Source organism: Protomyctophum parallelum (genome assembly GCF_964188405.1).
Source record: "Protomyctophum parallelum genome assembly, chromosome: 4".
NCBI lineage: Eukaryota > Metazoa > Chordata > Actinopteri > Myctophiformes > Myctophidae > Protomyctophum > Protomyctophum parallelum.
The window spans coordinates 4,057,036-4,084,867 of NC_139700.1; the positions used below are offsets into that span (position 1 = coordinate 4,057,036).

The 27,832-nt window shown below is 42.9% G+C and overlaps 1 protein-coding gene across 2 annotated transcripts in view; it reads right to left on the reverse strand.

Annotated features, from left to right (window-relative positions):
• The window catches only part of lrp5 (low density lipoprotein receptor-related protein 5), a 95,603-nt gene extending 69,502 nt beyond the window's left edge, over window positions 1–26,101 (reverse strand). For both annotated transcript variants that reach the window (XM_083762495.1, XM_083762494.1), the window contains exons 1-4: window positions 25,903–26,101; window positions 10,737–10,937; window positions 5,905–6,121; window positions 1,717–1,785 (exon numbers count right to left, since the gene is read on the reverse strand). In XM_083762495.1, coding sequence (XP_083618621.1) covers window positions 1,717–1,785; window positions 5,905–6,121; window positions 10,737–10,937; window positions 25,903–25,957 — 542 coding nt within the window. In that variant the 5' untranslated portion in view covers window positions 25,958–26,101. The remainder of the gene's footprint in view (window positions 1–1,716; window positions 1,786–5,904; window positions 6,122–10,736; window positions 10,938–25,902) is intronic.
• Window positions 26,102–27,832: the final 1,731 nt, after the last annotated feature.

Here is a 27,832-nt window from a genome sequence, read left to right on the forward strand (position 1 = left end):
CCATTAGGCCAGTATATATCCACGTCCACGATCACTTTCCTATGGGGAGAGAGAACCATTATAGGCCAGTATATATCCACGTCCACGATCACTTTCCTATGGGGAGAGAGAACCATTATAGGCCAGTATATATCCACGTCCACGATCAATTCCTGTTGGACACAGACAGAGAAAGAGATAATCAAAATGAGCAAAGAACAAATCTTTTCCCAAACTCAAAAAAAGAAAACTATTTCATAATGTGACGTCCACAAAGAATTTCATAACATTAGGAGGAACAGCAATCATATACCTCCAATTTGGATTAAAAAAATGAATATAAACGTTTAAAAGAATCGGCCATAAAGGTCCTTGCAGAATCATGCATTTTTCGAAGGTGGAAAAACGCGTCGATCTGCAAGGACCTCTACACTGTGTTATTACACACGCAGTGTGATGGCTGACAATGGCTGGGTTTCCCAAACGCATATGGTGTAAGACTTGTAGTGCTGTACATGCTCAGATGCCCTCATAGGCCGCACACAGAAGCCTGTGAACATAGACATTTTGTGCATAGTTGTGCCATGCAATGGTAGGCCTCAGGCCTGAGCATGTGAGGCACTACAAGTCTTATACACCATATGCGTTTGGGAAACCCAGCCAATGTCTCCCATGAAGCAAACAGTGTGGTGTGGAGTAAAATGATCGTCATGTGCCTGCATGGAAAGCACTGAGGCAAACCGCTGATCACAGGCAATAAAATGGGTAAAAATACCCAGAGAAAATATACTCCAAGGACCTTCCGCTCCCACAAACAACAACACATCCAGTACGTCATTGAGCAGAAAAGAGAAAAGAAAGATCTTCTGATCCGGAACACATTTCTATTTGCGATGACGTGCACGGAAAACGATTTTTGTGAGCCGTTTTTGGTGTGTGACAATGTCACCACGTACAACACAATGTATCGAGCCCATAGCCCATTCAGGAGGGGAATCCTTTTGGTGTTTTAAGCATTATATTATGCATATATGAAAAATAGCAGATCTACAAACTCACAGCGTGGCACTGAGTGCCGCACTACGAGCTTGTATATCTGCTATAAAAAAGAAATATCGTGAAAATGTGGCGCAAATCTTTGAATATATATTCTTTCAGAGCAAACGTTTTTAACGTGGGAGGTCCCTCGAACTACACATTTTCAGATGGGGGTCTGCGGCCAATACGGATAATTCTGGGGGTCCTTGATATGAAAAAGGTTGAGCACCACTGAACATAGAAACATAGGATTTTCAGAAAACATTTAGGATTTAGAAGACTTTTTTTTAATCGGCCTCAGTCCTAAATGGGTCAACACTAGCATGTCTGAAGTACAATCAGACACAAGTAGCATGTGCTTAAATTCACATTTAGAATTTTTTTCAGATGTCAAACATGTCTGAGATGATGTAATGGTGATGGATGATGATGCTCATGGAAGGGAAACCTTCTGAAAGCTTCATGGGCCAAAGATAATCAACTTCAAAATAAACAAAAAACGGTCAAATGAGGTCTGAGGTCCGATACGTGCACAAATATTCCACTGTACATACAGTGGAAAACGTCAGAGTGAGTGGCACTGTACGTAAAGTGAATGTACTGTAACTGCACCCAGAAGGGTTTATTATGGCTTAGACAGACAGGCAGGCAAACAAAGGACTGCTATAGGCTCGTTAGCGTTGGTATAGAACACAGTACCTGTTGCTGCCGTCCATGCCGGCGCGCTCTATCCTCGGCTCCTCCCCCCAGTCGGTCCAATACATGTAGCTGGAAGCAGGAAGAGAATGGGGAGAACATGAGTTTTACCATAGATTTTTAATATTATGAAGGTATACTGTATGTATGATCTCGGTTGGAGCCTCTAGAGGCGAAATGGACTACAAATCCTACACAATTTAGTAGGTGTGGTTTGCTTCTCCCCTGACAGATTTTTTACAGCCTACTGCTGCACAAAGTTTTAGCATTGTGACATCAAACTTTTTTTCAGGTGTTGTGAATGAGCTGATTGTGAATGTGAATGTTAGCACAGTGCACACTGATGTAGGAGAAATAACATGGCAAAATGTCATGATTCCCAAATCAGCCCCCCCCCCATCGAGCAAGACAGTTATAGAAAATGACATTATTGAGCATTGGAACACACGTTTTATTTCATGTCCATTCATTTCACATTAAAAAATATAAAATATAGGGCCAGTCAAAGTCCTCTACGGTATGTGTCGTCCGTCACACTGTAGATGGACAGAGAGACACTTCAAATCTCGCGAGAGTGTGTCGCTGGCATAGAGAAAGGTTGACAACAAAGTAGATTTCTCCTGGTTTGTCTCGCTAAAGAAAGCCATTTTACTATGAACATCTTGTAAAGATTGTGTGCCTTGTGAAGATTGGGTCCAATATTTAGTTCAGTGACCATGGAATGGAAGCAATAGTTCGTTAGTATAAATATATATATGGAAATAGCGTACATATATTTATTTATCCAACAATAACCATGAAACAAATAACAATACCAGAAATAACAATCATCACAACTCCTGTCTGGCCATTTGAAAGTTATGGTACGTCGCTGTTATTGTAATGTGGTGAACTCTGCTGGAGCAGCTACTTTCCACGCAGATACTCGACTGTAAGTAGAAGGATTTGCAATAACAACTCCCCTGAATCTACTGTATGAATTACTGGGAAGGACAGGAGAGAACTAGAGAGAGACAGAGAAAGAGAGGAAACTAAAAAGCAGCCACTCGGCTCTCGTTCCTGCATCAATGTGTCAGGAGAACATTTTAAAGATAACATATTTAACTCATATCTTTGCTTCTGTGGGTCCCTCCCTGAAATCATTTTTTGGGGGTCCTTGACGTGAACAATTATGCAAACTACTGAAAATAGGAAAAAAGTCAGGATAGATATTTTATAGAATGGTCTTAATGTCCGTCCAGCTATCCTCTAGATTTTTCTTTCCACTCTTGCTTTCCAGTCATTCTCTCTCATTTTACATTTTATTTATTTATAAAAAAAAAAAATGATCCAACGATTTTGTAACCCTTTGTTTTTCAGGCTCACCGGCTGGTCAGGGGAAGGCAGTTTTAGAGACCAGGATTACTGCATGTTTTTTGTGAGGGTACCTACCTACCATAGGGGACACAGGGAGAACATGCAAACTCCACACAAAAAGGCCCTTTTGCCAACCTTCCTAAGATATGGACGCCGATAACGCGGAGCAGAGAACACGACCCCAGTGCGGCGTGCCCACAGCGTCCCCGGCGGCAATCGAACCCAGGACATTCTAGCTGTGAGGCGACAGCGCTATTTATTTCATTCCATTATTCCAGCCTTTCTTATGAGAGTACCGTCAGTGTTTATACTTTAAAAAAAGATGATGTATAAAAAGAGAGCAGAATTCAAACTAAAAAAACTAAAGAGTACATGGAATTGAAATTTGACCGCCAGCAACTGTGTTTTGTATTGTAAAGAATCACATATATACAATGTACATTATGCGGGAGTGTGTGTGTGTGTGTGTGTGTGTGTGTGTGTGTGTGTGTGTGTGTGTGTGTGTGTGTGTGTGTCACGCACGCTGACACAGTTTTAGAGTAACAGACAGATCAGCATTCCTTTGGCCAGTGGGGTAGAAACAACAATTACAGCTCAGGAAACCCGAGGGAGGGAGGGCGAGACAGATAGATAGATAGAGGGAGAGAGATAGAGAGAGAGAGAGAGAGAGAGAGAGTGGGGGGGGGGGGGGTCTACTCTTAGTCATTAGCACGACTAACATCTGAAGGAAATGTGATCAAAAGTACCAAAAAAGATAACCACACACACACACACACACGGATAAGCGGTTGAAGATGGATGGATGGGTCTTTTTGAGATTTCAATTGGGTCGCCAAAATATCTTTTCTGCATATTTATTAATTTGTTGGGTGCAAGTGGCCAGTCCAGGCCTGGTTCTGAATAAGTATCTCATCTGAATATCCTCTGCTCAGTAATGCAAGCATTTTTTGCTACTTATGCCTTTTACAACCACATACAAGTATGAATTAGGATGTTCTGTGCTCACACAAGCAAAGACAAAACAAAGAAATCGATGCTACATGTGAGCTATTCAATCTGTATTGCGTTAATTATCAAATGTCATATATATATATTCAAGGTTAGGTTAGGTTGTACTTTATTGTTACATCTTGTGTACAGGTACATAAGAGTAAAACTTATTTTTGTTTGGCTTCCTTAATGCAGCAGCATAACATTCAAATATCATATTGGGAATTGGGTTGCCTGGTTTTTAAATCTTAAAAAAACTCACACACACACACGCACGCACGCACGCACGCACGCAGACCTGTTTAAACTAGAAGCAACGTTGAGCAACACCAGGTTACAAGGAGAGTGTTTTATTAAGGTTATTACTGTTATATACCAGGCCAGAGTGCCTGCATGGTTGGCAACCACAATGCAACGTGGACATTATTGGAAAAAATCACTACATTTGATATGACAACTAGTCTCGATCTCTCCCTTTGATGGTCAAATAAAGGCCATATCATCCTTGTGTCCAAAAACAGTTGTGCTTGTATTTCCCTGGAGTTAATCAGTGACAGACAAGCTGGTCTGAAGTTCACATCCAGGGCAAAGGGCTATTTTTCAGATGGAATATCCCCTCCGTTCTATTCTCTTCTATTCCAAGAGGAGTAAATCTATCAGCGCAAATAAATCCATCAGAAGAAGGGCAGGTTTTGCTGACATATAATGTTTCCACACACACACAACACACACACACACACACACACACACACACACACACTTCATATTGAGAGTATGGAAATGTCAATGTGAGGTTAAGCACAACAGGGAAAGGAAACGCTCAGCTAACAAATACGCTCGTCAACTTTTCGATTGGACTGGTTTCCTTTGGGCTCTCTCTCTCCCTGCATCTTAATGCACCCACCGTCCGCTGTCTGCCAATATACATTATGCCCCATTATATGATCAAATAAAGAATAAGATGAATCAAATAATTAATTGACATAATATAACAATAATTCAGTTTGGCCAATTCAAAAAGTTTGACGATGCGATATTCAAACCGTGACAGCTTATCATAAGCTTATCATAAAACACGGGCTAATCATAGCCCGTGTTTTCAGATTAATTGATTTAGAAAGGGCAATTAGTTGCAGCACCGTCCTAGTCTCCTGCTTCCTTTGCGTGTGCACTTGGTCACCTTAAGCCCGATAATGTTATATTTAATAAAAACAACTGGTCTACAAGCCCAAAGCGTGTTACAATGTGACGCATTGAGAGCTTGTAGATCTGCTATTTTCACTATTTTTTTTTTTAAAGGTTTACTTTGAACATCACGTGTTCGCCTATACGGACGACGGACATGCCCAAATCGGGGGGGGGACGCCAGGGTTGAACTTGTTAAATTAGCACTCAGGGACATTTATACTGTGCTACATTAGCGTTGTCTGCCAGAACAGGGGCAGCAGCCACTGCGTTAATATGCCCTGGCTGCCATGTCCTGATTTATGGCCTCATGTGTGCAGGCGGCTCCAGGCGGCCTTGGCAGAGACTCAACAAGTGTGTGTGTGTGTGTGTGTGTGTGTGTGTGGGACTCTGCTGGCGGGTTGTGACACCGCCATGGCATGCAAGGTATTGTTCATAGTGGTGGAAAACACCGTCTCAGTGGTTCCATGACTCTGGTCCCAACGGATGTGAATGCACGTATGTATGCTATACATAGAGATTATAAATACATACCGATTCAGGCACAAACAAGGACCCCCATCCTAAGACATTATTACAGTGTGTGTGTGTGACGTGTGTGTGCGTGCGTGCGTGCGTGTGTGTGTGCGTACGTGCCGTGCACACATGTGTCCTGCTTACCGATGAGCAGGGTTGAGTGCTATCGCCCGTGGCTGGTCCAGGTCCAGCCAGAACAGGACTTTCCGCGAGGTTCCGTCCAGGTTCGCCACTTCAATCCGATTGGTCTCGGAGTCCGTCCAGTACAACTTCCTTCCCAGCCAGTCACATGCGAGCCCATCGGGACTGTCCAGTCCAGAGACGACGACAGCCTGGCCCGTGCCCAGTGCCTCTTTCAGGGCTATGGATAGAGAGAGAAAGAGAGAAGTGTTAGTGTCACAAAATAGTGGATCTTTAGGGCGGCGATTAAGTATTGTTTTACTATCCATCATGTTATATTTTTAAGGCGACAGGCAGCAGGAAAGCTGCATGGGAGAGGACAGCATAGGATAGACCAGAACAGTGGTTTCTGAATGGGAGAGGACAGCATAGGATAGACCAGAACAGTGGTTTCTGAATGGGAGAGGACAGCATAGGATAGACCAGAACAGTGGTTTCTGAATGGGAGAGGACAGCATAGGATAGACCAGAACAGTGGTTTCTGAATGGGAGAGGACAGCATAGGATAGACCAGAACAGTGGTTTCAAAACCTTTTTCAGGTCATGTTTGCCCAGGACCCAAACTAGTGAGTGTGCGGAGCCTCCCTTTCTTTTTTCATATACTTCATTGTGACTCCAGCACCTCACCCAAGTCTACTGGGTGTAGACTACAGTACAGTACAGTACAGTACAGTACAGTACAGTACAGTACAGTACAGTACAGTACAGTACAGTACAGTACAGTACAGTACAGTACAGTACAGTACAGTACAGTACAGTACAGTACAGTACAGTACAGTACAGTACAGTACAGTACAGTACAGTACAGTACAGTACAGTACCACTCCATTCAGACAGGTCTGACTTTTTCACTTGTTGTTAGATTGTCTATTTTCCAAATCCTTGCTTCTTTCTTCTATTATTTGACAATCTATTTGGCCAATGTTTGACCAAGTTTTGTATAGTTTGTTAATTACTTTTAATGCAGTAATTGACATCTTTTTTTTCTTTCTCGATATTAAAAACATCTGAAAAGTCCGTAATTTTTTCTCTTCACTGGACTCGCCCCTCAAAATCACGTGGGGACCCCGGCTCCCGACTCACACGTTGAGAGAGAGAAACCACTGCAATAGTAGACTATTGTACTACTGTAGCACGCCGCGTGTCTATATGAGTGTCTATATAAACACAGCCTGGTTAATATCCCACCAGAGTCTGGTGTTTTTCTACGCGGGCCAGTTTATATTGATAGCAATACAGTTTGGAATGTACAGTCCCCCCATGCTCTGTTTAAAGACACAAAGTATTAAGTCAATGCAACAAGTCAAGCCTTCCAGAGAGGACAATGTTTCTGTATACTCTGGACTGTCAGGACTGTTCCAGCCTGTTTAGAGACATTCAGTCAACCGTTTCATTTCAAGGACTCTCTGTTTGATATGCAATAGGCTACGGACCCCAATTTGTATTGTAAAATCAATGTGAATGTAACTCTGAGAGTTACATGTACAAATGGAACCAAATTGACCCTTTAGGGTCCCATTTGTACACTCTCAAATGGGCCCTATAAGGGCCCATTTGGTTCAAAAACTATCATTTAGCTGTGGACCCCCTGGAACTGCCTCAAGGACCCCTGGGGGTCCCCGGACCCCACTTTGGGAACCACTATACTAAAGACATTGGGAGATCGCAGCAAACAGCAAACATCAAAGCAAATCCCAATTTGGATTATTATTACATAATCGTCTAATTGCAATTATGTTTGCATAACCGTCATAATCAATAATGTTGAAAAAGCGTATATCTATTCTACGTCCGAGCATAGACATGGTAACGCCCCGCATGTCTCTGATTGGCCTACCGACACTGCCCGTCTTGCCCCAATGGTCCCTCCGAGGCGCGAGGTTACGCCATGGTGGGAAATAATACAGACTGTCCTCCGAGGCGCGAGGTTACTCCATGGTGGGAAATAATACAGACTGTCCTCCGAGGCGCGAGGTTACGCCATGGTGGGAAATAATACAGACTGTCCTCCGAGGCGCGAGGTTACTCCATGGTGGGAAATAATACAGACTGTCCTCCGAGGCGTGAGGTTACGCCATGGTGGGAAATAAATAATACAGACTGTCCTCCGAGGCGCGAGGTTACACCATGGTGGGAAATAATACAGACTGTCCTCCGAGGCGCGAGGTTACTCCATGGTGGGAAATAAGTACAAGAGAATGACAGCTTGGCACGCACAACAGTAACTTGTAACTTTTATTTTTGTAGAAGAAAGAGGCAAACTAATATTGTCCATGCCGTTTGATTTGATTGAATGATTGATTGGACACATATTTGTATGATTTGATTTGGGTTGTTGTGTTCTAAATTAAAGTGTTAGCGTTGATGATCGATTTATCGTGTATTAATCTAATTATAGTAGACTAATACTATTATACCAAAAAAGATAAAGATCAAGGGAAAAAAGAGACCTTTTTACGGTACAGTGATGTTTCAAGTTGTAAAATTCACACGTCATAAACAATATATTAGTTTGCCTCTTCTGCAAAACATAAAAGTTACTGCCGCGCGTGCCAAGCTGTCATTCTCTTGTATTGTAGTTGTATTATTTATTTATTTCCCACTATGGAGTAACCTCGCAGCAGACTATCCAGCATGTATCTTCCACCTCGGAGGAAACTCTGGTAAGGCCGGCAGTGTCGGTAGGCCAATTAGAGGCAGGCAGGGCGTTACCACGTCTATGCTCGGACGTAGAATAGATAATACGCGTTGAAAAATGTTCCGATATTTTCAAACATTTTCAAATATGGCAGAAATAGGCTATTTCCACGATTTCTTAATTAAATGAGTCATTTCTTTGCATATTTAGGGTATTTGTCAGTGTGGAGTTTGCATGTTCTCCCCGTGTCCCCTAGGGTAGGTACCCTCACAAAAAACATGCAGTAATCCTGGTCACTAAACTCCCCCGGTCACTAAACTCCCCCTGCCCAGCCGGGGCGCCTGATGGAGGGGAAAGGAACTGGTTGGAATAACGTGTTCCTTCCACGCGCTATATGTCCAACCAGGGAAACTCCCCCCTGTCAGGTGGAAAGGAGCAACTTGGACACTCAGGCATGAAGGAAGCATGAGTTCAAGTCCGTTGCTCTCCCCTTGTCCCCCATATATGGGGACTAGGTTGGTGGAGGGTGTGTAGAGCCCAGGATCACATTAGACGATTGACACAGGGGTGAAAAATGGGTTACAAAATCATGGGATAAAAAAATATATATATATATAAATAAATAAATAAAAAGTCTGTCGAAACAAGGCCGAAGCATTTCCGAGGGTCCCCAGCCAAAAACATTGAGAACCCCTGACTTAATATCAGAATACTGATATATTATTGATTTCAGCCAAAGAAAACAACTGACAGATTACAACTTGTCCAAAATGCAGCAGCCAGAGTTGTAACTAAAACTAAGATGAAAGAACATAATACTTAGCTTCACTGCATTGGCTTCCGGTTGTTTTTAGGTTTGATTTAAAATGTATTTTACTTGTTTATAAAGCTCTCAGTGGTCTCGCAGCTTCCTACCTACATGATTGCCTGCCTAAATATGTCCCAAACCACTCCCTCAGGTCTTCCACTGCTGGCCTGCTCGCTGTGCCTAAAAATGGCAACTAAAAAACACGGTGAAGCAGCTTTCTGCTTCTACTGGCCGACGGCGTGGAACAAACTCCCATTATACCTCTAAGCCTCTAACACTTTTAAAGAACAGCTCAAAAACTACTTCTACACTCTTGCTTTTAATTGATCTTTTAAATTCCTTGTTATTCATATCCTCACTGTATTGCATTACTGCTATTATTGTAATGTTTTATGCCTTGCTTCTTTTCCTTTTTTTCCCTCCATTGTTCTGTAAAGCACTTTGAACTGCATTTCATGTCATGAAAGGTGCTATATACAAATAAAGTTGTATTATTATTATTATTAATTACTGGTATTAAAATGTTATTGTCTTTTTTTATGTCCAATCTATTTGTATTTAGTTCCTAAAGTTAACATAACTATAACTAAATATATTTGAAATTAAATAAAAAGGTTCAAATTCAAAAATAGCAAAAGCAGAAATAGCCGATCTACAAGCTCAAAACGTGTCGACACGTTTTGAGCTTGTAGATCGGCTAATTTTGCTACGACAGTAATATGCATATTGCATATATCTATGTGGCCCTCTGGAGCGAGTGTGGAAATACAGTGGCCCTCGCCGTGGTCAAAGTCGCCCCTCCCTGTGTCGGAGTGAGTAAACGGTGGGTCTTACACAGTGTTGTTTTTGGCAGCAAATTTCTATTTTAGTTTTAGTCATAGTCTCCTGAATAGTTTTCACTTAGTCCTAGTCACATTTTAGTCACCTGGAATGTATTAGTGTTAGTCTAGTTTTAGTCGACTAAATGTCATAAGATTTTAGTCGACTAAATCTACAGGTGATTTAGTCGACTAAAATGTATTTTTGCGGGCCTTGTTGCCGTCATAATGACTTATTTTACACTTGCTGAAAATAGCAGATCTACAAGCTCACAACGCGTCGCAGTGCAACCAAGTGTAAAATGACTTATACTGGATCTGTTGTCCACTAGTCCCTTCCTAACATTTTAGTCTAGTTTTCTTTTCTTTTTTTTTTTTTTTTACGAAATTGTCAGTATATTTAGTCTTAGTTTTAGTCACCATAGCATAGTTTTAATTTAGTTTCCATTTAGTTTTCTTCAGTGGAAAAAGGTAGTCGACGAACATTTTTCGCCTTGGTTTTAGTTGACGAAGAAAACAACACTGGTCTTACAGTTGGACGACTGGTTCCAGTGGGTCTGCTTGATGGCCTCCTCGCTGACGTCCGTCCAGAATATCAGGCCCTCCGAGTACAGGAAGTCCACGGCCGCCGCGTCCTCCAGGTCACTGACGACCACCGCCGACTCCCCCCGCACGCCGTCCGCGTCCACCAGGCGCACGTCGCGCCGATTCGCAAACAGGAGGAGAGGGGAGCCTGGAGGAGGAGACCAGGGAGAAAAGAGAAACACGCGTTGTTGTTATTACTTTGGGGAGAGGAGAGGATTGATTGATTCTTGATTGAATACTTTATTACAGTGGTCTTCAACCAGTCGTCCGGGCGACCACCAGTGGTCCTTGAGGGAGTTCCAGGTGGTCCCCATGCAGCTAAATGAAGGAGTTGGTAACCAAATGGACCCTTATAGATCTTTAACTCTTGAGATCGTAAAATGAAACCAAAATTTGGTTTCATTTTTACGACCTCAAGAGTTATATTATTGTTAAACATGTCTACAAGTCTACACAATTAGAGAATGTAGAAGAATTGTTATTTTGATCAACGCTTGCCAACAGCATTGAATTGTGGACATTGAATTAGCTAAACATCTTAGCCAACGATAACAAAGTATTCTTCCGTTTTTGGTCTGCAAGGCTAAATCTCATCAAATGGTGGTCCGTGGATCAAATGCCAAATAAATAATGGGGCCTTGATATGAAAAGGGTTGAAAACACTGTTTTATTAGACAGAAATGCAAACGGCGCAAGGCACAGTCAGACTCAGACGTTTTTGGGCTAAAAGGATAACGCAAAAAGAAAGTCCGGGGACTTGTTTTTTCCACTGTTGTCCTATGTATTCAATTCAGCAACATAAGATAAAAAGTATCACACCTGTGTGAAGTGATCATCATCATACATCATCATACCGTCATCTCATTCTGGCCAATCACAATTTGCGTCCTCACTTTTGTCTTCAAGGTTTGTTTACACAGACCATCAAAGCTGGACATATATAGGATCGGGGCTAGCGCCCCTCAAAAATAATACTGAGGAGAGGAGCTGTAAAATGGTAAATGGTGCATTTATATAGCGCCTTTATCCAAGGCACTTTACATTTCAGATTACACTTCAGAATGGTGCATTACATTCACCCATTCACACACCGATGCCAGAGGAAACCATGCAAGGCACCAACCTGCACATCGGGAGCAATTAGGGGTCCAGAGTCTTGCTCAAGGACACTTCGACACTAACTCTGGGGGAGCCCGGGTTCGAACTGGGAACCTTGCGGTTTCCATCCGGTCACTCTACCTACCCAAATTCTTTACTCTGGTCATACTCCATTCTCCGGGGAGAATGCTATGGCCAATGTTGAAAAATAAAAACCACCACAACACAGACTGTTGATGCTTACTGTACACAGTGTGACGTGGGAGTAGGGTGAAAACAGTAGGTTATTTCTTGTCTCTCAAGAAAAGGAACCAATCTTCGTTCCTGCTCTCACTTATGGTCGTCAAATGTGGATCATTACCAAAGAACGAGTTCATTGATAGATACAAACGGCCCGAAAATGGGTTTCTCCGGAGGTTGGCTGGCATATCCGTTAGGGATAAGGTTAGAAACGGAGTCATGCATACAAAGGAGCCACTGCTCCGAGTCCTTTGTATGGAAAAGGAGCCAGTAGTTGTTTCGGGCATCTCTAGTCTATAGGATGCCTCCTGGTCGCCTACCCAGGGAGACTTTCCAATTAGGGAAGAGGCCACAGGGCAGACTGAGGACCAGGTGGTGGGATTATTATCTCCACGCTGGCCTGGGAATGCCTGGGGATCTCCCAGACAGTCAGAGCCTGCTAATGTGGACACAGAGAGGGAAATGTGGGTTTCTCTGCTGGAGCCGCTATAGCTCCAGCTGCGACCCGACTCTGGATAAGTGGTTGAAGATGATTGGGTGGTAACTGGTGCTGTGTGATAATAATCAAAATAATGTCGTTTCACAATGAACAGTGATAATTATTAACAGTTACCCGGCCACCCCAGTGAAACTACCCGTCAGGGCAGGGCCCAAGAAGACTCCATGAAATGCTACAACAATTTAGACATTTAGCAAACGCTCTTAATCCAGAGAGATTAAGCAAGAACAACACGTACATGAAAAATCGCACCCATGTGAACTGAGTGGTGCAACTCCCCTCTCTCTCTACGGGCTAAGATGGAGTGTGGAGCATTGTCCCTGCGTTTTTAGTGAAATGTTCTTCAAGCTTCCCTGCGTTGGCTGATCTGAGCGTGGAGGAGGGTTTGCAGGGTCCGATCAGACTTTGAAGATATGGGGGTGCCATACCTTTGGTTGTTTTAAAGGCCAGCATCAGAGTTTTGTACTCTGTGCGCCTGTGCGGGCAGCAACCGGGAGCCAATGGAGGGAGCGGAGAAGGGGAGAGAGTAGAGACATGTGAGAATTTTGGCTGGTTGAAGCCACTCTTGGCTGGAGAGGCTTAAGTGCGCATGCCGGTAGGCCAGTAAGGAGAGAGTTACAATAGTCAAGTTTTGATATTTAGGGCCACTTGAAAAGTGACCTGTAAACAAGAGATTATAGATTATAGGGGGTATGTGCATGCATAAAGTGAGTGCCAAAGTGAGTTTAATGTTGCTTAACAGTTTCCGTGCCGCGAATGGATTACTCCAGGTTAATGTCGCTGCCGTATCGGACATACCCGCCTTTTGTTTTATGTGTTTAATCCGCCGTAATGTAATGAATCAAAAGAAAATCCGTCTTCGTCGCGGAGTATGAGACTGGATGGCTTCGCTGTGATGACGAAACCGGAAATCGTCACATGCTGTGGGCTGCTAGGGCTTCTGGGAAATTGAGGCCAATGGAAATGCATTGGTTGCAACGCCTCATTGAAACCAATCTTGTGTGCGTCTTCCGGGTGCACCAAGATGGTGGATGCTACACACAGATCATAACAAACCACGGGAGCTTTTTTTGATGGATTTTCGCGGATTAAAAGCCCAAATAATTCAGCGTATGCTCTAAAGGTAATACAACAATCTCGGCAGTGAAGGGGGGTTGATTAAAATGCGGGTTAATCGTAAAAAACAGTCAAACTGTTAACGTAGTTTAATGCAATCAGATAGGACTTTTCCATTTGGATTTTTGGATGTTGAATCCCCCAAATTAATAATAATAATATAATTATTGAGAATCCAAGAAGAACATTTCTGTGCACTACTGCACGTCAGCTGAATGTCCATCATTCATGATAGGGGAATTCAGAGCGTTCATTAAGTGAAACAAGTAAATAAAAAACCTGAATACCAGTCAAACTGAACACGAAACCACTTTCATTGACGTATAAATAACCATGGCATGAACGGAACATGGGACATAATCCAATTCAAGTCTGTGTCACCACCACCTGCATAAACCAGGAATCGTTTTGAAAGAAATCCGACATTAAAACGGGTTTTCAATGTAACTATTTTAAGGCAGGAAAATGATAAAAGAATGTAAATGTAAAGATAATGTTAAGACTTTTTTTCTAGGATCATTCTGCAGACAGCAGTGGGAGTTGGCATCCCAGTGACAGAGGCCCGAGCTGACACGATATCTGACACAGGGCCTGTGGTGAGCCCGGTGGTTTGGTCTGGCAGCGTGGCACTGCTGGCATGCTGTGTTCTGGCACCAACATGGCCGACTCTAATTCCCTCAGCAGCACACACACACACGCACACACACACACACGCGCGCGCACGCTCGCAGCCTCGCACGCACACAGCTGTCAGTCACAAGGACAACCTTCCAATCTCCACAAGAGGCACATTTTTCAACAAAGAAAGAAGAAAAATAGCTGTATTGTCTTGACTGAGTGACAACCGTGGGTTTCTTTCCTGGTTTGTTTTTCTTTTAGTTTTTGGGCTGTCTTTTAGGTTGTATGCAGGACTCGAGGCTCATATGGGACTTACTCAGCATTTAGAGGACTGTGTTAACTTTGAATCCAAGCCAGAGAATACAAGACAAGAAGTGTAAAAAGACTGTGAACCAGTTTCGAATCCTGTCTTTTTTACCCTTTTAATTTTTTTTGTGGGATAACTACTTTATTATTACTTTGTTATTGATCCCTTATGTGTCTCTGAAATGGCTTATTAAAATTTGAGCATTTTTGGCAGTGGCACTTGTAGTTATTACGTGTAATAAAGGTGTATGTGTGACGTATGTATGTGTATCCGTCTGTGGTTGCATGTATCGGATAGCTTGAGTGCCGCACACACCAGAGCACATCAGAGAGAGATTAAATACATTTGGTGTCAGGTCTCAGGTATATAGGCCCGAGCGGACAAATCGAAAAAGCCCTGCCCCTGATTCGTGCTGGGGCCGGGTTAGGGCTCGAACACCGAGGGCCCCGGAGTTGGGCTCGGAGTTTTGGGGGCCTGTGCAGGGCTATGGTTTCTAGTAGGGGGTCTTGAAACTCATGACACAGATGAGAAGAGAACCAATTATGATGACTCTGAGGAAGATCGAAAGACAGAAACAATCAGTCGTTTCTTGTTATACCAGCACCTGAAATAAAGGCTAAAACTGTTGGAGCTGCTCCAGTGTCTGTCCATTCTTCTGCAACTGTTGTCCCTGTACTGCTCCTGTGATGCACTGGCTGAGGGGCGCTGGTAGACTCCCTTTTGTCCTCCAGAACCAATTAAGCTTCTATTTCAATGCCAATGAATTATGAAGAAAGAAACACACATACACTACACACACATGCATGCACACACACACACACACACACACACACATACACACACACACACACACACACGCACACACGCACGCACGCACGCACACACACACACAGCCCTCCTCACACAAACAGTAAAGCCTGCACTGTGAAAGAAGTTGGTAAGAAATGTTGCACATAATCACATTTCTACCAATCTAATCCAATTTCCCCAAATAGTAACCGCAGAATTGTATTCTGGCCTATATACAGGACCAGATCTGGGTGGCTGCCTGGCATCACATTCAAAATCAAATTGACTAGAACTCACAACACACAATGAAGCATTTGAGATTCACGTCTGTATACCAGGTGTATGGAAAGAAATGAGCTACACCTGCTTATCATTTGGATTGGACCTTTGTTGGTTTTCTGCTTTATATGTAAATTATCTTGAGACCACTTGTTGTGATTTGACACTTAAATAGATTTGAATTGCATTGCATTGCATTGCATTGCATTTCATAACAAAGACGACTGGGAAGTCTCAATCAAAAGTGAAAGGGAAAGATACGGTATAGATGTGTGTCTATTGTCTAAAATCTCTATCTCTAATACATGACAATAATTGAAAGGTCACACATATCCATTAGATCTGTCACTCAGGTCATTATCGCAGGTTTCGATCGACTGAGGGTGATGATTAAAGTCTATTCACACACAGCATTTAATAGGCCATTTATGATACATAAATATATATAGGCTGCCATAATCTAAGTATAAGGCTGGCCTCGACTATCTGAATATTTGGATACACTACAAAACTCACAAGCTCACCAAGCTAGGATTTTTGGTTGTTATAGCAACAAAAAGGAAGGACAACAAGAACAGAGAACAAGACTGGAGAGAGAGAGAGAGAAGAGAAGAGAAGAGAAGAGAAGAGAGAGAGAGAGAGAGAGAGAGAGAGAGAGAGAGAGAGAGAGAGAGAGAGAGAGAGAGAGAGAGAGAGAGAGAGAGAGACACACACACACACACACACACAGAGAGAGAGATTGCAGTCATGGGTTCTTCCTGCCATCTCTATACCCAGAGAGGGACACTACAGCTGGGATTAGTTTTGGCTGACCTCCCCTGGCCAGCTGGGGCTTTCTGGACCTAGAGAAGACAATCCACAACTACCACATTCAAAAGCCCCTTTTAGACATGGAAAACATATCATTGCCAGCGAAGGTAACAGATCTGGCTTGTTCCCACAACCAACAACTGCTTGCCCAGATAAACTGTCAGTGTTGAGAAAATAGGGCCAGTTTATTCTGTCATTTTCTCGGTTGTGTAGTGTATTTGTCTGAGATAAGGAATTTTGTTTTAGGATTTCTACCAACTGTACATGGCTCTCCTTTATGCTTATTATTATGTGTGATATGAAGTGTGTGTATGATAAACACAATCATTCTTGTTTCGTTATCATCACTGTCTGTCTTCCATCATAATGCTCTAAGGAGAATCAAACCTTTAGAACCTTCAACTTCACGTCGAGAGGGGGGCATGAATGATGCAATCATGCTGCAAAGTTAGCCGACATTGTCGACTGACGGCATGTGGCAAAAACATCCCTTGTTTTTTTTTATCTCTGCATTACTAGTACATCTGTAAAATAATACGAGAAAGAAAGAAAACACTGATAAAGATGTGCCCCTCTTTGTTGTCAATGGATTATTTTGAGCAACTGCTTTGGAAATAAAATAACTAAACTTTTAAACAAGCTCACAATGTTGTGGAAAGCAAGAAAACCATGGTTACAGTCAGATTAGTGGGATTTTGCATGGATTTGATGATTTGATCATTTATTGCGACAATATGGATTTATTTCTTACCGCGGTGAAAAAGCAACGAGTCCCAGACTCCCGGGGTCCGGCTGGTCAAACTGGGACATGATTCGCGTTCTCACATACCGCCCTAAATAAGTTAAGTTCAGGGTTGCAGGTAGCACGTCAAACCTTTTTATAAATTAAGTAAATTTAGCTCATTTTCCTGAAACTACATGTAAGAAATATCTGGGCAAAAAAGGTCCACTTTGGAGGCAATGGTATTTTTCTTTTTTTTTAAAGAAGAAGAAAGAAGTATTTTTGTTCGAAAGACTTTATTCCTGTAGATGCCCTACAGCAAGCAGAAATGCCACCAGAATATTCTGGGATACAAACAGAACAGAGGAGAATGCAGATAAGTGGGGGAATGGGGATCTCCATTTGAAAAATAATAGGAGCTGGTGTACTTGTCCAAAATGCCTGAAATCCTGAATGGTAAAGACAAATAAATAACAAACACTTTTATGCTTTCCAAACGGCTTCCAGCAGTCTGCTATTTCACTAATGAGTGCAATGCCCATTAGTGGATCTGTCTCTGACAGTAAAGTTTGGGTCCTTCTCCTCTGACTCCTGACTCACTTCAAATGGTTTTATACTGCACCTGGCTGCGTGTGTGTACGTATATATGTGTGTGTGTGTGTGTGTGTGTGTGTGTGTGTGTGTGTGTGTGTGTGTGTGTGTGTGTGTGTGGCACAACACAAAGGAACAGCTGAGGAGTTTGAGGTTGTCAGTAGGATTAACAATCAGAGTGGGAGGAGACTGAAAGACAGAGGAAGGCCGTGTGTGTGTGTGTGTGTGTGCGCGTGTGCACTCGTTAGTTTGTGTGTGTGTGTGTGTGTGTGCCCCCCCTCACACCCCACAAACGCGCGCGCACACACACACACACGCTGTTGTGTGGTGGGGGCCACAAAGTACCAGGTCTGAAAAGACAGAGAGGCCCAGAAGAAGTTGTATAGCTTAGGAAATGCACTGCTTCACCCCCACCACACACATGCATTCACGCATGCATAGATTGCGCGCGCACACACACACACACACACACACACACACACACACACACACACACACACACACACACACACACACACACACACACACACACACACACACACACACACACACAATTCTCAGCTCCCTTGTTTTGTTCTGCTTGAAAGAATAACTAACAGCCACCCTCGCTTTACACCTTATCAGGGAACCCTGTGTGCGTGCGTGCGCGTGCGTGTGCGTGCGCATGGAGTGTTGAGAGGGTGAAAAGGAAGGAAGAGATTTTCTTCACACCTCCCCAGTTGGGACAAGAAAAATTTGCGTGACGTGCACAGAGCACATATTTATACAGCCTGTGTGTGTGTGTGTGTGTGTGAGAGAGAGAGAGAGAAAGCGAGAAAGAGGGGACCCCAGAGAAATCATAGCAGTCTGCGACAGACTTCCTCCTCTCTCTCTCTCATTACCCCTCCTCCCTTCCATCCTCCCTTCCACCTCTTTTCTCTCCTTGTGTTTTTTCTTCACCTCCTTCCCTCGCTCCTTCTCACCTCTGTAAATTCCTGCCCCCCCTACTTCATCTTCATCTTCCTCTCCCCTCTCTCTCTCTCTCTCTCTCTCCTTCCACTCTCTCTACCTCCTACTCCTGTTTTCTCTCCTTCTCTCCTTCCTTCCCTCCACCTATCCCAGTTGTATGAAATCAAAACAGCAGAACCTGCTCGTGTTTCACGCCCCGAAAAAAGGAAAAAAAAGGAAAAACAGGAAAAGATTCAATCTCTTCTGTACATTCCTTCTCTGCACTGCAACCCAATCTCCTCTCTCCTCTTTTCCTCTCTCACCTCCACCCATGCTCTCCTCTGCCAGTAGCCTCCTCCTCCTCCTCCGTGTCTGTCCTTGCGTTCGTTCATCTGCCCCCCCGCCCCGTCTCCTTCCATTTCTCCCCTTAACTTATTGCTTTCTTGCTAACTCTTCATATACAGTTTCTGCAATTCGGAAGATTTTACTGTGCAGCCTTTATCCACCATGTGGGAGACTCTCCATGGTCACATACTATGATTACAATTTACAATTTAGGCATTTTAGCAGACGCTCTTAGACTTACAATAAGCAAGAACAACACATGGTACATCAAATGCATAGCAATAGTCATCTAGGATCATAAGTAAACCAATATCCGTCAGTAGAATATTCCTCATTTCCTACATTGAAACTATAAACACTATAGATTGCTATAGAATGCCAGACCAATAATGACCTGGCATCTGTCTGCATAGAATTCTATCTAAATTACGTATTTTAACCTTTGCATAATTGCCTGCAAGGTCATCGAGGCTAGGGCAAGTGCTACTGGCGTGAAACCATGTATCCAAGGACGCAAGTCCGTTCTTTGCGCTCTTAGTACGTGTCGTTTGTTGACTGGAGCTCATTGCATTTACTCTGATCTCGCACGTCGCTCTATATAAAAGCATCTGCTAAAAGCTTGAATTGTAAATTGCAGAGAAACAGCATTTGCGATTGTGAATATGTGGGTGCCTTCGCGTATGTGTATGTGTCCATGGAGAGTCTCCCACCTGGGGCAGCACTTTTCCCTCCGTCATTGCTCTTCAGCACCCTGGCCTGAATTCAATGTGTTTTAAGTTAACCTGTTGCTGATGATTCCCCATCATCAGGTACCGTAATTTCCGGACTATAAGCCGCACCTGAATATAAGCCGCACCAGCCAAATTTAGGGAAAATCCCATATACAAGCCGCACCGGACTATAAGCCGCACCGGACTATAAGCCGCAGCTACGTTAGCTCAGAGCCTGAGATGGCTCTGCGTTAGCTGTAAAAATCCATAGATAAGCCGCACCGTTGTATAAGCCACAGGGTTCAAATCATGGGTAAAAAGCTGCAGCTTATAGTCCGGAAATTACGGTACTATGGTTATACTAGGAGCAAGATTTATTTCAAAAAAAGTGTGTACAGAAAGAGTTAAAAATATGTTTTTATGTGGCCTCACCCCCCAGTTGCCTGGTTTGCCTGGTGGGTGGTGATCCACCCAGCCGCACCAACAGTTGTATGATAAAGGGGGAGGGGTTAGACAAGGGGATGATATTGTGATGACACTAATACTGTCATTTCGATTGGGCCTTTTGACCTGGGCATCGATTGGGCCTTTTGACCAGGGCATCGATTGGGCCTTTTGACCTGGGCCTCGATTGGGCCTTTTGAGAAAAGAAAAAAAAAAAAAAAAAAAAAGTACAAAAATCAAAAAGTACAAAAATCACGGCACTCCATCTTTAACAACAACAAACTACTACGAGCCAGCGTCGTGCTTGTGCATCATCGTACCAAAACCTAACCCACAGAAGACAGTTCTAAGTAGCCATACCCGCTTCTATATTAACCCATTCTGACCTGAGATCAGATTCATACGAGGTTTCCACTGGACACACACTGGTCTGATTAACCCATTCTGACCTGAGATCAGATTCTAAAAAAAAATTGATTTTTCAAAAATAGCAGACCTACAAGCTCGTATCGCGCCACTCGGTGGCGCGATATGAGCTATGATTAAAAAAAGGTTAGGCCTATGTCTTTTTTAGAAATGACTGGACATTTGGAAAACTTCAGTTAAACAGTGATGCATTACTTGAATCCTTCATTCGACAGGACTGAGTCAACTTTTCACCACTGTTACAAATCCTGGTGACGGTCGTGAAAACGTGAGATTTTGTGTACTGGTGGGACAGTACACAATTTTTTTTAACCTATTGTTGCCAAGAGATACAAAGTGACAGGACAGGAGATGGAACTGGATTTATAGATTTTGTTTTTAATCCAGTTCAAACAAACACTCTTTGTAATTTATTGGGGGGGTCTTTGTAATAATTCTGTTATTAGTACAATCTATAAAGAAAAAGTCACACCCGTGTGAAGTGAGGGGCGCCTCATATACTGTACATCATGGTGAATCATCTCATACTGGCCAATCAGAATGCCTGTTGCCTGTGATTGGTTAGCTGATTTGCTCGTTTACATAATTACATATGACGTAAATTTTCCCTTCAATGTCAATGGTGTTTAATGTTTTGATGATTAATTTACGTCATATTTAGTGGAATTCTACCCTAATTTCTCCGTTCATTGTCAATGGCAAATCTTGAGACGTGCGGGGACAAAGGCTGCATATACTGTAGGAGGGGCTAGCGCCCCTCAAAAATCTGATTTCCCTGTACAACTGATGGGACACGTCAGCCTAATATTTGCCTTCGTAGTGTTAATGTGAACCTTAAGAGGTTTCTATCCCCCATGTGTCTGTTCAAACCAGCACCATTTCCTCTATCATCTAAAGCCAGAGTCGTCCAGCCAAACTCTTGACAAGAGGAAAATAACCGCAGCATGATGTGTTCTCTTCTTCAGTTCATATTAGTATCTTAAAGGGTTGACAAACATGTGCTCATGGTGCCCATCACGACTCCAAAGATGAAGGTTGATGACTGGGGAAATGAGTAATGTCTTAAAGAATGGATCAACCCCTCCTCTGCATGGTTGAATAGACAGTTAAGGGTACTGAAGAATACTGCTAGAATAGCTCGAAGAATGACTGAACAGCCGTTGCGCTCACTGGAAAGAAGCGGATAGTTATTTTTGCTTAACACGGACATGAAACATCACTCCTGGTGAAGCAAAAGTATCAGCCTCCCTAAAAAATACTATAAACACTATAGTTTCAGTCACAGTGGACCTATAGGGGACTGTTAAAAAAAACAAGTCCCCAGCCCCCACCCCCATATGGAAATTGATGATAATATTAACCTACCCGAGTATGTTATTTCAGTGTAAAAAAAAAACAACCCACAACAACCCCAAAATAACACAAAACGTTGCAGTAAAGACAATGTCAATCCAAGTTTACGGCCGAGCTACACCAGGCTTTTCAAAGCGTGTGTGCGCCCCACCTTATATAGCTCCACCTTAAACTGTATTACTGAAAAAAGTCAAGTATTTAGGCTAGAGATCTGTCTGTAGAAGGTTACACACACACACACACACACACACACACACACACACAGTCACACACACACACGGCTGTGATGTTTGCCAGGTGGTGTAGTGACACTAGTCAAACGTTTTGGCCAGTGCGTGTGAAGTGTGCGTTTATGTCTTCTCACCTCTTCTCTACATTTCTCCAAAGCAAGTCCAGGGCTTCTCTCTCTCTCGTAATATAGATAGGATGACCACCAGCCATATTATCTCTCTATTAAAGTGACTAGTTACTCTGGTGTAGTAAGTCAGTACACCATACTACACACAGCAGGAGACATGTTCAGCATCAGCAGGGATCCCTAAACTGTTTTGGTATCAGAAGCACAGCACAGGAGTCGTCTGTCAAGCTGCGACCACAGCTAATTAAAATATAGACATATTACGTTGTCATGTTACGTCGGGACAATCATGTGACCCCGTTTTATACCCTACCCTTGTGCATTACATGGGACCCCTTGCCTGCACAAATGAGTAGGCCAACATACAGCATGCCGACGTCAATGCTATACATACAATCTATGCCTTCCTATTCCAGACGAAAGAATGCCTTCCTATTCCAGACGAAAGAATAAGTGATCATGAAGGCTTCCAGTAGACTTGTAAAAAAAACACACATGACATTTTTTTCAAGATAGATTGACAGTGAGATAAGTAAGAGAGAAGTGGGAAGAGAGTGAGAATATGAAAGAGATATGGGAAGAGTGAGAGAATGTGGAAAATCATGCACCACTTGTTACTGATGTTACTGAAGGAAAAAAATATCTTCTATTTTGGAATATTTCTTAAAAAAAATCTAAAACATTTGTCAAACCGTTGTGGGACAAATCGGCTGCATATAATTGCCGATACTGATGTTGAAAAACCAAATAATGTATTTGGAGCATACAGGTAACAACATGTTTATTATTGATTGGGTGTTTGAGAGTAATCTGGCTATGGGAGGTAGACATTAATGACAAGCTTTCCGCTGCAATTTAGCTCAATGTCTATGTTTGCAGGCCAACTTAAGATCTTTAGCGACTTATGCTGTCTACTACAAATCACTCTGTCAGTCTGCCTGTCCAACAAAATGTCAAGCACAAACCAAGAGCTGGTCACAGAATATCACATGCTTATTATTTTCAGTTCCAGAATCCAGACCATCTATAAGAAATATCCACATCATCACCACGTGCCATTTATTCAATATTGTGTAACATGTGTAATATTTATTAATAATAATCTAATATATATATGGTTTATCGGATTGAAGACAGAGAGGGGAGGAGAACAGGGATATTATTTACAGATTCAGAATCCCTGGCATCACAAGCATGTGGACTGAACATAACCCTTGTAGCTTAGGAGGTCCATCAAATGAATTTTCCAATACATGGCATTCATTAATATGAACTCTGTTAAGAAGAGTTCTCCTTGTGAACTCTCAACAGTCAGAACACTGCTTATTTTAAAAGAATTGAGCTACTACAAATCCTAATGAAAATGTGTTTTTTGAGTTCCCCCCCACCCCAACGCAAAACGTTGTTACTCTCCACCAGCACTAATAAAAGCAGACTTTGCTATAAATTCGAACCATAACACCACCACCCTGTTTTTCAATTGAGTATGAAGGACCCCCAATGGAAACAACACGCCATAGCCCGTAGCCGTAGGCTTTCTTGCGTTATAAATCCTTATGGGATGTGTATTGAACTGTACTTTTCTATGCTTTTTTCTGCAAACTGTTAAGAAAGTATTCAATCCATCAATCAAGATGTCAAGAGAGACAGCTGCAAGTAGCCTACATAGCTGCCATAATTGTGTCACATCTGCAAAACATTCAGTATAAATCCCTGTGGCATTTTCTGATGCTCTCGTTCTTTGTAAAAAAGTAAATTCAGACTTCACTGTCGTTGCACTGAAAGAATCTACAGCCACAGGCAATGGAAAAACAGGAGAAAATAATTGACAAATCGGGTAATTGTGGCCAATGTTATGTAAATGATTGATTGCGTATCTGTGGTTCTCCAGAGTCCCTTTCGCGGCAGGTGACTAGTTGTTCTGGCCTGGGACTGGACTGGGATTAGGTTCCTCGTAGGGCAAAGAATATAATATGAATTGCCTGATAACCGCAAGGCGCTCAAGTGTCACTACGACAGATTAGCAGCACAGCACTGTTTATGTTGCGATATTAATTGATCCGATCCAAAGTTATTGCATCCATATATGAGCCAGGTTATTAGCTCCGCCCATGAAAGTTTCTTCAAGCAGTTGACATTAAATAAACCTACAAATGAAGCCAGCCAAGGACGGGAGAAAGTAAACTATACGGTGTAACAATCAATGATCAAATCGGAGTTACCAGAACCCATTTTATTTTCAGAAAATAAGTCAGTCTGTCTCTTTCTTCCCCTAGCAGGAGAAAATCTCAACTCTCTCTCTCTCTCTCTGACACCCGACACCGATCAGGGATGGCTGGGTCCGACCGACCGAGAGAGAGGCCCAAGAAAACAGCCCTGGCTGGCCGGTCACAAACTTCTATCTATTATCACACAATTCACGAATTAAGCACCCCGGTCTATAATGACTGGCTAATTTAAAACGAACGAATCTTTACTGCGGGGGGTTAAAATAACAGCGATTATTACACTGTCGCACACCACGTCACGCAACTTTGCGCCCCGAGGATCTAAAAAAGAAAACCTCAACTTTTAACACACAGCCAGCCAGGGCTTAAAGTTCAGAAACTTTAACTGGTTTTAAAACAATACTCAATAAACCACGTGCAAGTAAGCGTGCAGATGTATGCTTGTATGTGTTTACTGATGTGGTAATTGTCGTTACTCTAACACTATAACGTTTAGGTTACTACTACTTCCCAAATGTCTCTTAAGCAGCGTTGCCAGATCGCAGTGAGAGGAGAGAAATAAGCAGCCAGCTCTATGAAAACAAGGCAGGGGCATAAAGCCCTTCATGCGGAAGGTTGTGGGTTCGAACCCTGCCTGGGGTCGACGTCAGCAAGGGCATGCGGTCACAACGGGTTCCTAAAGCCAAATCCAATGGGTTAAGATCTGAGCCAGGTCTCCTGAGGAGGCGCGTCTGAAGCCTGCATCTGGACTGGGTATTCGGAGTCGGACGTATAAAAACAAATCCTCTATAAAACAAGCCCCCCACCACTGGTTCACACTTCAATTTGAAAATAGCCAATATAAAATAGGCAGCTGCATTGCCTGAAGGAAGCCAAACCAAAAATAAGTTGTACTCTTTTGTACCTGTACACTTTGACTTGGACCTTGTTTTCAGATGGGGGTCCATGATGCAGACAAATACGTATTAATTGGGGGTGGGGGGGTCCTTGATTTCAACATGTTTGAGAACCATTGCTTTAAACAGGCCCAAATAAGCAACTACACTTAAGAAGAAGAAGAGAAAAAAAAGCTAACCAATATTTACAAGCAACATCATCACAGAAAAGTCAAGCCACAAAGTCGCTTATAATAAGCGGACATGGCAACACCGCTCCTAAGGATAGGATCCATGTTTCTGTTTCCACACAGGTCTCTCTTCGACCGAACAAAAAAAAAATAGTAGAACACACACATGAAGTCAAAGCAAACCTTACCGTCAACTATGGAGAGCAAGCAAATCCAAAGAAGAAGCAGCAACAAAACGCCCATTGCAAGTCCTCTACTCCTCCGCGTTAAATCCAAAGCTCCGAGTCCATTGTCGGGGATATGTATTCCTAAAGAAAGTTGTAAATGACTCCCTCTCTCGTCTCTCGGGTGTATATGTGTGTGTGCGAACGTGTGTGTGTGACTGTGTGTGTGTGTGTGTGTGTGTGTGTGCCTTTCTCTTCTTAGTTCTTGGCGATACTTTCTGTAGGACGCGCTCGCGCTACTTTATACTCCAAGCTGTGTCGAGCTCGCGCACGGGTGAAAGGCAAGCGGAAGCGGTGTCGTGACGTCACCAGACGCGAAGCATTTGTTTCCTTTTTTTTTTTCCTTTTTTCTTTCCCCACCACCAATTTGTTCAAATTTGTCAATGTCACCGCGATAAGGCATTGTTGTGGCAATGCGTATAACGTGTGTCGTTAATTAATGTGCACGCGCCTGGTACTATGTTATTACAATAAGGTATAGGCCACCACACCTTCACACCGAACAACACAGGCACACATCACTATCACTATCACTAAACACCTTTTGCACTTCTATAAATTCACATCATTCTATCATTTCTAAATTCTATAAATGTATATAGACTGTATCATTTAATAATAATACATGATAATAATCATAATAATTGTGTCATAATGTAGCCTATTACAACAATGATGTAACATTGAATGTATCATTCTGCTTTCTGACAAGCAGATGCATAGCAGGAAACATTTTATTGTAGCAGAGCAGAGTGCACAAGTACTGCGATCGGCTGGGTATGTATGTATGTTGGCAGAGACGAAATGTTTTTATAATCATCATGGGGGGGGCCAAAAAAGTTGTTGTTTTTTCGTTTCACACTAAACCCAAGCGGTTTAGGTTCTAAACACTTATTTGTAACACTTTTAAATGTGTCAGTGTTTAGATTATAAACAGAAGAGCATGTTTAAATGCCATGATTGCAATGACTCATCTGGCTACGCCTTCTCATTGTGAACAAGTATAGCCTATTGCAGAATACAGTAAACAAGCCACCAGATTAGCATGTGGACAGGCAACGTGGTCCACCCCCCACCACCCCCTGTCCCCAGGCCCCCCCTGTCCCCAGGCCAGGACAAAAGAGGTGTTAAGACTTGGATGGTTAGAACGACGTGATTACATACAAAGACAAGAATTGTCGCGGCGCGACCTGGCACGGTACAAACGGGACGGACCGAGGCGAATATATATATTCCATAGAGTAATGATATATTCAGGTCTAATTCCTCATGGGGGCTCGAGCCCCACCGCCTCCACGGAGTCTACGTCACTGTATGTTGGTGTACTCCACTGGCCAATAAGGGACCACTGTTATGTCTTGATGACATATAACTAAAGTACGTTATCTGTACAGTATGTATGTATGTATGTCGGGGTTGTACTGTATGTCGGTGTCCTCCAACAGCCAATAAGGGACCACCATTCTTGGTGACGTAACTAAGGTATATACGTTTCAAGGTTGGTATAAGCCTATAACTATAAGGTCAATAACGGGTCTAAATGATTTAGAATAGCAGAGAGCTCTAGGACTCAGAGCAGCAGTCGTATACCCAGACAGACAGCAGAGAGCTCTAGGACTCAGAGCAGCAGTCGTACCCAGACAGACAGCAGAGAGCTCTAGGACTCAGAGCAGCAGTCGTATACCCAGACAGACAGCAGAGAGCTCTAGGACTCAGAGCAGCAGTCGTACCCAGACAGACAGCAGAGAGCTCTAGGACTCAGAGCAGCAGTCGTACCCAGACAGACAGCAGAGAGCTCTAGGACTCAGAGCAGCAGTCGTACCAGCAGTGGCGAGTGCACTTCATGGCACGCTCTGCTTGCTCACAAGTAGGTCATACATGGGCTACTTGTGTG